This window comes from Zootoca vivipara, chromosome 1 (assembly GCF_963506605.1).
Source record: "Zootoca vivipara chromosome 1, rZooViv1.1, whole genome shotgun sequence".
NCBI lineage: Eukaryota > Metazoa > Chordata > Lepidosauria > Squamata > Lacertidae > Zootoca > Zootoca vivipara.
Genome location: NC_083276.1, coordinates 87,604,224 through 87,615,020, shown reverse-complemented (window position 1 = coordinate 87,615,020; position 10,797 = coordinate 87,604,224). Strand labels below are relative to the sequence as shown.

General features: G+C 40.4%; 1 protein-coding gene across 5 annotated transcripts in view; it reads right to left on the bottom strand.

The window, feature by feature from the left end:
- Positions 1–1,522: 1,522 nt before the first annotated feature.
- LOC118091379 (cytochrome P450 27C1) overlaps positions 1,523–10,797 on the bottom strand; it is a 29,869-nt gene continuing 20,594 nt past the window's right edge. For 4 of the 5 annotated variants that reach the window (XM_035128335.2, XM_035128344.2, XM_035128353.2 and 1 more), the window contains one exon: positions 1,523–9,179. In XM_035128335.2, the coding sequence (XP_034984226.1) occupies positions 9,060–9,179 (120 nt within the window). In that variant the 3' untranslated portion in view covers positions 1,523–9,059. The remainder of the gene's footprint in view (positions 9,180–10,797) is intronic. The other variant, XM_035128316.2, reaches the window with a different exon arrangement.

Here is a 10,797-nt window from a genome sequence, read left to right as displayed (position 1 = left end):
ATTTTTATGCCATGGCAATATACAGCAAGCGATGGCAACTAGTGACTATAATGATTATGTGTGGCAGTAATTTTTTCTTCATTTTTCAATCATTCATTGCCGCCTGATTAGATATATATACAATAGACCGAGGCCACCAACCGCATGACTATTTCTGGTCTTGAGTGCTCCACAAACTTTGAGGCTAAATATCTCAAGCTGCCCAAAGGTTATAGAATACCATCAACTGTTGTTGCTGCTGTTGGCTTAAAAAAATGTACACAGAGTAGATATAAAAGCAATAATGAAATGTTTGGATCATCAAAATTTCAGCAATTTGAAAGTTCATCTGGACAAGCATATTGTTTCCAGAATTCTAGACTGGGGACCCGCGGTGAGCCTCAGTACTGCAGCCCACCCTTTGACCACACCAGTGTTTAACTGGGTTGGTGTCAGCAGCAGCAATTCCTTGTGTGTGCAGGGCATAGGCATGCATGTTATGGAGAGTGAAGGCAGGAACAGAAGAAATTGGGATGAGGTGAGAGAGAGCAAAAGCAGAAGCCCTTGGAGACACTTCTGTGTTGTCTGGCAGCTCCTCTTCTTCACAATAAAACTCACACCCTCGTTCCCATCTGGACTGCTGCTGAGCCAAGAAGCTTCATCTCCCTCCTTCGAGGGGACAGGGTGAGAGGGGGCACAGAAGGAAATCAGGAGGAGATCAGAAATCAGAACCTGGAATCAGCAGGGTTGCTAATTCACACCATTGATTCATAGCCAATTCCAGCAAGAGGGGGTTGCAGATAAGCCCAACCAATGGCATACCGGTAACTGCTCCCAGGAAGTTTCTGGGATGAATTTGGGATGCGTAAATGGTCTTTTATCTTCCAGGGCTGCCTAGCCAGCTGCATTCCTGAGATAATTATTGTATGGGGTCAATCAAGTGACACATTGATAAGGCAAAACCTAGGTGATATCTGGTGTTTGTCTTTGGCCTACTAGCTTAGAGTTTTCATGCTTTAACAGCCTGACATTATTGAGGAGACTACTGTATCTGCTTCCAGAAATGACTACACATTGTTAGGAAAGCATTAGCTACCTAACAAAGCAAACTTATGTATTAGCCCCTTAGAGCTTCCTAAAGTGCAAAGGCACTTTTGACCAATCCGGGAAGAATGAATGGGCAAAGAGATCAATGAAATGGCAGGACTATTTCCTTTCTGCATCCTAGCCAACTCTTATACCGTATACATATAGCTACTACTGGTAGCATTGTCTCCAGGTTAGCAGCTGGCAGCCTGATCAGAAAAGGATGCTACAATGTGAGCTAATCTTGTGGCATTTTCAAAATCAAGTGAAGAACTGATAACAAAGTTCTTAGAGAAGAGTTCTCTGACAAACAAACTGTTGCCATAAGGAAGCTTAACTTCAGGGTCTAACCAAACAAGAGACTTATAAGATTAAGATAGCAAAAGGCAGTCAAAGAATGAGGCTGCATAAGATCATCATCATCAGACTCTAGATTCTGCCAAAAGTTAATTAGCCTCTTCCAGGCAGTGATCACAGCTACAGATAATTTAACATTCCTTGTATGCTAAAAGGAAAAAGTCCTTTAGTGCTGACAAGGATGAATTGGTAAATCCTTTCCTATATTTGCCACTGTAATTCTATTATCTAAACTTTGAAAAAATATATAATGTGCTCTGCAAGAATATTGTTTGCATAGGCTACAATAGTCATGGAAAGGTATTTTGTTTTGCTTGACCTCAAGAGGTATCAGCTCTGCAAGGCTGTACAAATACAGTGGTGCAAATGCCCCGTAAGACAAAATTTTCGCTTAAAGAAAGGATTTTTCTAGCGGAGGTTGCCTCGCTAGACAAATTCGTTTTACGAAAAATTCGTCTAGCGAATCACGGTTTCCCATAGGAATGCATTGAAATTCAATTAATGCGTTCCTATGGGCAATTTTTTTTAAAAAAAAATTCAATGCATTCCTATGGGATTCGCTAGACAAATTTTTCGTTATAAGAATAGACCCGTGGAACGAATTAAATTCGTCTAGTGAGGCACCACTGTACATTGATCTGACCTGAAAAGCTTACCAGTCTACAGATTCTTATTTACACTAGCATGTATTGCAGGTGCAACACAAACTTAAGTATGGCAATTCTCTACAGAGCACATCATATCATGCCAGGTTTGAGGAGGTAGAGATGTGGCTGCCAATGTCTCAATGTGCATTCCCAGTTTTGCATTGGCAAGGGAAAGCAGGTTTTGGCTGGGCAGTTTAAAGCACTACACAGGACTCATGGAAAGCCCCACACAGTATATTAAATCTTGGCTTCAAAGCACTTAATCTCCAGATACCAGTGTGACATCAGATAACTAACTTCTCTGCAGTGGCTCCCTGTCTGTGGAATGCTCTCCCCAGGGAAGTTTGCCTGGCACCTTCATTATAAACCTTTAGGCACCAGCCCCCCCCCCCAAATGTTCCTTTTTAACCAGTCCTAGGTGGCCTGATTTACTTCCTATGCTATTTTAAAATGTGTTTTTTTTGGGGGGGGCTATTGGGTTGTTGGGGTTGTTGCTTTCATTTTGATTATATATTTTGTGCTTTTATATTTTTATTTTGTTCTGTGAACTGCCCAGAGACCTCCGGGTATAGGGAGATATATAAATTCAATGATGGAGGAGGAGGGGGGGAGGAGGAAAGCACACACTATTCATTTCATCAAAGATATTTGCATTGACATTGACACAGTTGTCTGCACTGCAATTCACGTGACAGAAACATTTTTCATAGCATCCACAGTGTGGATGAATTTCACATCCAGAGTGAACCAGTTCATAAGAATCCTGAATGTGTGAAACGTAATCCCATGTGGCTTCCATCCCAAATTACTCTATTTCCAAGCTGGAAATATCTGCTTCTTTGAAAAATGTATCCTTGTGTATGATTTGAACATCCTGGTGGATCTGAACAGCCTGGTGGATGGTGTGTGTGAACACCCCCACCCCCACCGCCCTCTTTTTCATTCATTGACATGTGTTCACTGTTGCAGCTGTACATTGTAGCATTCACTATTGCCTTTGAGATAAATAACCTACACACTTCAAATTATTTTACGGGTGGGACCGGTTCAGTATGTGTGAGAGGAAAACCAAGTCAGCACACTCCTGAAACATCTGAACAGTGTTGGGTTGGTACAGATGTCAAAGCTTACTTCTTTAACATCAAAATGAGTGTTGTCTGCTCCTACAAAACCAAGAGTCACTTCATTATGACCAACTTCCACCAGCCTTGAGTTTTCTAAGTGTTTTGATAGGTGGGAATCAGACAGGTATTTATTGTTATTTTTCATCTCAAGGAATACTGGTACTTGAGATGTCCTGTTTATGACTGGCAAGGAATGAACAATCTTGATAACAGATCAAGTCACTGTATGCCTCCCTCCCCTTCCATCACCCCCATAGCAGGAAGCAGTTATTTGAGAAAATTTTGGTAGATTTCTTCAACCAGTCAATAAATCTAGTTTCTCAGGACTTTCTAAATGAAACTTTCTGAACAATTTGAGCCAGGTTTTCAAGCTTTTATTTCAAAGTAAGCATCCCCCCCATCTCATCCACCACCCTGCTGGAATAGATATGAAAGTCAATATAGACAGACTATTGGAAAAAAATAATAGCACCATCTGGTGGTGTTTTGGTTCTATACAGCAAAATGTCTTTGATTTGATTCAGGCAATTGAATTGCTCACAGAATATAAGTGCTTCATTGCACATTGATACACATTTATTTTTCAACTGCACTCATAGCCCAGGAGCAGAATTTTGTTAAATACACCTTTTTCCAGTTGGGCAAATAAAAATTCATACTATACAAGAATAGGACTCGTGTCAAGTCCTGAAAATAACTGCCACAACCAGGCTGTGCAACTGTTACCCAACAAGAAAGCAAGAGAAAAGGGAGGAAACCACAAATGAACTACAGTAGAAGCTGGGAAATTCACCTGGGCACATGCTTCATCATTTTGTGCATAGCAAATGACAAAAGTATCATGCCCGGAAAGTAATCAAGGGCACAAACAGGCAGACCTAATGCAGCCACCACAATGGAGGATCCTAAAGTTGCTGCGAGATTTCAGTCCATTCAGTTTTCCATACGTACTTATGAACTGCAATGGTGCGATTTAATCAGTACTGTTTCAAATTAAAATCTATGCCAGTTTCTGGGATTCCCAGTAGCCACATTTGACTTTTTATCTGGATTTATAGATACCTGGCAAAGATAACAACACAGCAAGACTAAGTGAGCTTTAATTTGCTCATCCGTTCACTTTATACATCAATCATTACAGGTGATGATGGTTCTCTTTCTTGCTGATTTGTGGTGCTTTTGGTTGACAGAAATGTTTTAAACCGGGGGTGGGGGACCTATGGCCAATGGGTCAGTCCTGGCCCCTTGCTGAATTTCACCTGGTGAACTTTGAAGGTATGGATCAAGATGGTAGGAAACCTACTCAATATGCCCTTTCTTCTTTGAAGATGTGGATTGAAATGAACCAGCCTTTGAAAGTATAGACAGTACACCACACCTGCACTTTCAAATCTCTCCCTTCTGAAAACTGCCCTGTGCTGGGTAATCTCCTGTTTGCAGAGGGATGGCTTGAAATCACTCTGTCAGCTTGCTGAATTTCAAACATGCAGGAGAGATGTGGAATTTTTTATTTTATTTATTTTATATTTACTTGCAGGTGGCTTTCAATTGATCCCACCACCACCACCACCTTGTGAGCCATGAGAAAGTCTGCCATTTTGCAGAGGTGGGCCCACAATACATGTTCACAGTATGGTGAAGACAGCACAAATAAAGGAAAAACTTTGGGCTAAATGAGATGCTTGGAGCATGATAATGTGAAACCGTCTTGGTTGGTCAAGAGGTGTAGGGATTTATCCTCACTTCTTTTTCACAGTTAGTTGTTCCTCTTCAACTACCTAGTATGCATTTCAATAACACCTCCGATAACATTATGAATTATACTGCTCCTAAGCAGTAAGAAGGGTGATTTATATTCCTCTCTCTATCCTCTACTTTTTAAAGGAAATGTGGAGGGGGGAAACTGAACAGGAACTAGCCTGCAACAAAGCATAATGAGACCCAAAAATGGTCTAGTAAAACCAACATATTGTGATTATTGGTGAAAAAGAAGCATTTGTTTAAGGCAGAACAAAAAAATGGTCTAGTAAAACCAACATATTGTGATTATTGGTGAAAAAGAAGCATTTGTTTAAGGCAGAACAGTGCTAAATAAATTAAAATAATGAAAACAGCAACAACAAGAAAATATATGGGTAGAAACAAGCAGAACTTAAAAGGAACTCAAACTTGGCTTTCTGAATGTACTCTGCAAGTTCAATAATAGCATCTTATCCTCTTCACTTTGATAGATAGTGGACAGATTACATAAGTACTGCACAGTATCATTTTTCTGGGGATAATATCTGTCTGCTAGTGAATGCCAGCAGTGCTTAGACTCGGCACATAGGTCAGGCCTTCTCCCAAAGCTGCAAACTAGGCTCTTCTTAACTTGGGAATGTGAGAGTTGGAAATAAACTCACTCTGTCAGCGAAGGATGGGGGTGGGGGGACATTCTGACTCGGAGTCAACCTGACCAACCCAGAACAAACTTTTCACAGGATAATCCTGGAGATAAACCAGATAATACAAAATATGGGTTCGGTCCAGAAATAACTTGTCATGCTTTAAGTTCCATTGAAACAGCATGTAAACCCAATTAACTTTTCCTGGATTGAAGCAAGAGGGTTGGGAAAGGAAAATATCAAGGGCACTGAAGTCACTGCACTAATTTTTCTACAGCACATAACGGATGGGTGGTAGTTTGAAAAACAGAGAATAAATTCTATTGATGCAATTATGATATTGTAGCATTGGGCCATACTAGCATGTGCAGTATGAATGAATTCTAGAGCCAAAGAATATGGTTAGGATGTGCTCCAGGGGCTGATTGGCATAAATTTCAATTCATAGCACCTACCCTTAATAGCGTCTGATACAGCAAGAGGCAAGTATGCAGCCCCAGGCAATGTGTCTCTGCATTCATTTTTTAATATAAAAAAACTTGAAATTATGTGCAGGGCATCTTTGCCCTGTTGATTTCAGGATCTTCCATGCCACCTGGCTACGTATTTCCTTCTTTTGAGGACTCTCACATTTGTCCCTTGACTAATACCTGAACAAGTGGGCTTTAGGTCAGTCAGAAAGTAAAAGCAAATCTGGGGGGGGGGGGGTGTCAGCTTGTTGCAGCATAAACAAAAAGTCTTCTTACACCTTAAAGACTGCTACTGGTACTACTACTACTACTACCACCACCATTAACCTGCCTTTTCCCCAGTCCAGGACTCATGGTGGCTTTAACTAGAACAAGCTAAAAATACATAACTATTTATTATTAAAATGTCATTAGTAAAGGTAAAGGGACCCCTGACCATTAGGTCCAGTCGTGACCGACTCTGGGGTTGCGGCGCTCATCTCGCATTATTGGCCGAGGGAGCCGGCGTACAGCTTCTGGGTCATCTGGCCAGCATGACAAAGCTGCTTATGGAGGAACCAGAGCAGCGCATGGAAACGCCGTTTACCTTCCCGCCAGATTGGTACCTATTTATCTACTTGCAGTTTGACATGCTTTCGAACTGCTAGGTTGGCTGGAGCTGGGACTGAGCAATGGGAGCTCACTCCGCCGCAGGGATTTGAACCGCCAACCTTCTGATCAGCAAGCCCTAGGCTCTGTGGTTTAACCCACAGCGCCACCTGGGTCGTAATTAGACATCAATAAAATTCAAATAATATTAGAAGACCCATTAAAAACCACAGGCAATAATAGTTCTCAAAGGCCTGTTGGAATAGAAAGGTCTTCAGATGCTGGTGGAAGAACAGCAAGGAGGGAGCCAGTCTAAGTTCTCTAGGAAAGGAGTTCCAAAGTGTGGGAGCAGCCACCACCGGGAAGGCCCTCTCTCGAGTCCCCACCAAGCATGCCGCTGAGGGAGGCGGGACCTAGAGAAGATCTCAGAGCCCAGGCATGAGGGAATGATTTATTATGAAGAGCTTTTCTGAATCTGATGAAGTAGACTGTATAGACCAGGCATCCCCAAACTGCGGCCCTCCAGATGTTTTGGCCTACAACTCCCATGATCCCTAGCTAACAGAACCAGTGGTCGAGGAAGATGGGAAATGTAGTCCAAAACATCTGGAGGGCCGAAGTTTGGGGATGCCTGGTATAGACTGTAGGCAACAAAGCTTATGCTGTAATAAATGTGTTTGGATTGCTGGCATGAGGCAGAATAGCCCTATGATGTCTTTTGTTTTTAAAGCTGCTGACAAGTGCAACAATTTCAGACAAAATCCAGGGCTGATATATAATTACTTTATTATGGCTAAGGGACAAGTAGGGAGAATGATCAAAGTAACTAAAAGTATTTATTAATGATAGAAAACTATTAAAATGTTTCTCTTTATTTTTATATCATATGAAAAGTTAACTTACAAAAGATTACCATAAAAACATATTATGACTTTTGATAACAGCTAATGCAACAGTCCAAATTACTGTACCATAAAGAATTCAAGCTGAGAATCAGTTATTTGATCCCCACATAACCAAGTTCTCAGAGTTTGCCAAAAGCAAGCCTAAATATTGAGAGCACACAAGTTTTGATTCTCTGCTGAACTTCTCCAGAGATGGAGAAAGGGCTTCACAAGATAGTTGGACAGATTCACATTTGGAAAATTAATGTGAAGCTGAGATTAGTAAATGTCAAGGTAGTAACTAATGAAATATCTAATGTAAATGTTTCAAAGTGAATAACTTTCATCCATTTTGTACATATCCTTATTCAATCTTACTCGCAACCATTTAGCTGCAGGTATAAAATGGTTTCACTACACAGTAATTGCTTTAATAATGCTTTCTGCATAACGGTCAGATTGCTGTCCTCCCATCCTGTTTCAAACATAAACTTGTCTGGTTGCCACTAGCTATGCAACTTGCTTATATGAGCAACTACAAAGTGCACATTTTTCAAGTACATAAACACCATGTAATTTATCTATCTGTCCTAGAGAGGGCAGTAGCCCACACAAATAATAAAGTTTTATGTAAAAGCAGGATAATACAATGTGCAATTACAAAAAAATGCCAAGATACTAAAGTAAAGCTTTTATTTAAAATGAAAGCTATATTTGTAATAACTGTAAAAAAAATTTAAAATGACAGATATAAAAATTTTTTTTGCCATTTCTGTGACTTGTTGGCTTAAATTTACATAAATTTTATATTCCTTTTGTATATTATTCTAAAAAGCTTTTATGGAATAAAAATCAAACATTGGAATCTATAAGTTTGCCTATAAGTTTAATAATTTTCTTTAAAATGTCTCCATATTTCAAAATATTATCCTAGTTTTTTCGTACATTATAGTTAATACACAAAAACTATCAAAAAGTTAACCAAAGTCAAAGTGGGAGTTCCTAAAAAGATACCGAAGAGAGCAAACAAACAAACATTACTAATCAGTGTTTTTCCTGCAGTCAGTCACACTTATCTTTAAGAATGAGTTTATATCTTATGCATGTTATAATTGCAGATATCCTGAGGATGTAAATCTGTTACCAGTTATCTCATAATCAACTATCACAGATTGCTGCCTTTTTATCACAGGCCTAGTCATAGGAACCCAGCTGGAAGAGGTGACAAAGTGATTACTATTTTGGCTATCATTTACTAGAATTTTGCAGAGGACATCTCAGTTCTTCTCAAAGGTAATGGCTTAAAGACTATGACACTGAACTGGTACAACTGCTGCCTTTACCATATCTCTCAAACTGGATTCCCAGCATAAAGAGGAATGGTTCTAATTTGTACTTGCAGGATGTTTTGCATGAACATATATAATTGTTTAGCAGGAGAACGATAAACCTCTAGGGAGGCACATAAAGCTTGATTACAGGAATCCCATCATGCACCTTTCAGTCAGAGGTCAGGCTGAGGAGCTTCCGGAAGGTCCTGCTACCAGTTCCTGTCAGCAAATTTCACATTGATGGAGTTTGCAGGAGTCAATAGTCCATGGGTTTTGGCATAAGTTGTTTTAGTTTTTGGAGAAATTTTTATTTCAAAATTTTGAAGCAGCTTGAAGGAGAGAAAAACAGAACACTAGAATTAATAAAAACTGGATATGAGAAAGGCAACAAGAATGTTGATAGTCCTAACAGCCTACATTGTGACAGAATCCAGAAAGAGCCTTATTGATTCCCAACAGTGGCAAGAGAGGTGTTTTTGTGAAGCAGCCATCTCAAACTGTTCATTGCCTAGCTACTGGCATCCATTGCCCTTTAACACGTGCTTCCATTTACCTGTTATGGCTAACAGCTGTTCTCTGTGAATACCTATTTTGTAAAATGCTCTCTCATCCAATGGTCATCATCACCACCTCTTGTAGCAGTAAGTTCTGCAATTTATTTATGAATTGTGTAAGTATGCTCTCTCCTTTGAAACTACTGCTAATCAGTTTGATTGGCGACTCAAATTCTCAAACTACCAGAGGGGTGAGGCATTGATCCAGGTAGAATACCCTAGGGCACTACAGAGACCCCATGTGGTGTCCACTTGAAGTGGAGCACTGACAGTTCTGGGGCACACTACTACAGTGAGACTTTCTCAGAGTAATTGGATCAGATGGTGTGCCTTCTGAACAGCTTTCACCCCTAGAACCCCTTTTCACTGGGTATGAAAATAAGCTGCTACTGAAAGGGCCCAATTATTAGGCCCTTTGCTGTAGTCTTCAGAGCCTTGTGTGCCAGGACAGAGTGGAAGAGTTTTTCATAAACACTCAGTGAACAGTTGTTTTTGGAAGGTCCAAAGACTGAACTAAGGCTGCAGTCCTGTGTGTACCTGAGAGTAAATGCCATGGAACTGAGCAGGGCTTACTTCTGAGTAAACATGCTTTGGATTTATTTCAATACAAGGCTACATTAGTATGCACACTAGCAGTAAGTCCCACTAAGCAGAGTGTGGTTTATTTCTCAATAGGCAACTGCAGGATTGGACTGTAAGATTGTGCTATGGGGGAACTCCCTAGCACAGCCACTATCTGCCCAAAGCCAGCTTGCTATAGGCCCCAAACAGCTGATTGGCACTTATAGGAAGGCTGCTGAGATCAGCTGTGGTATGGAGTGCATGGTGGGGAAATCCATGGCATAGCTGATGCCTATCCAAAAAAGGTGGGATATAATAAAAATTAGAATAACCTGATAACCTATAAGTGCTGATCAACTAACCTATAAGTGCTGATCAACTGATTGACACTTACAGCAAGCCCCAAAGTGGGGCTTGGTATAAAGCCAAATATATTTGCATGACTATTTTGAATTGAAGCTATTCATGCAAAGGGTCTTCCTCTGTGGCTGCAGTTTGAGCCACACCCACAAAATATTTTTTGTTCTGCTTTATGTCTGAAGGTCCTGCCAACCTGTCAAAATGACTGACATGGGGTTGAGGCAGCCAGGATCTGGTTTGCTAGTTAGATCATGTTCCTTACCCCTGCCTTAGGGGAAGGACAATATCAGAAATTATATACTGGATAAGTGAATGATTTCATTATATGATTCAAATTAAGAATTGGGAAAGCTAGCTTATTTGCTATTACAAATCACTCTTAGGACCATAAATATATAGCCTTTTTTTACTTTGAGTTCAACAATACTGGCACTTACAGCCAAATGGCCCATGTGACTTGCACCTGTGGAGT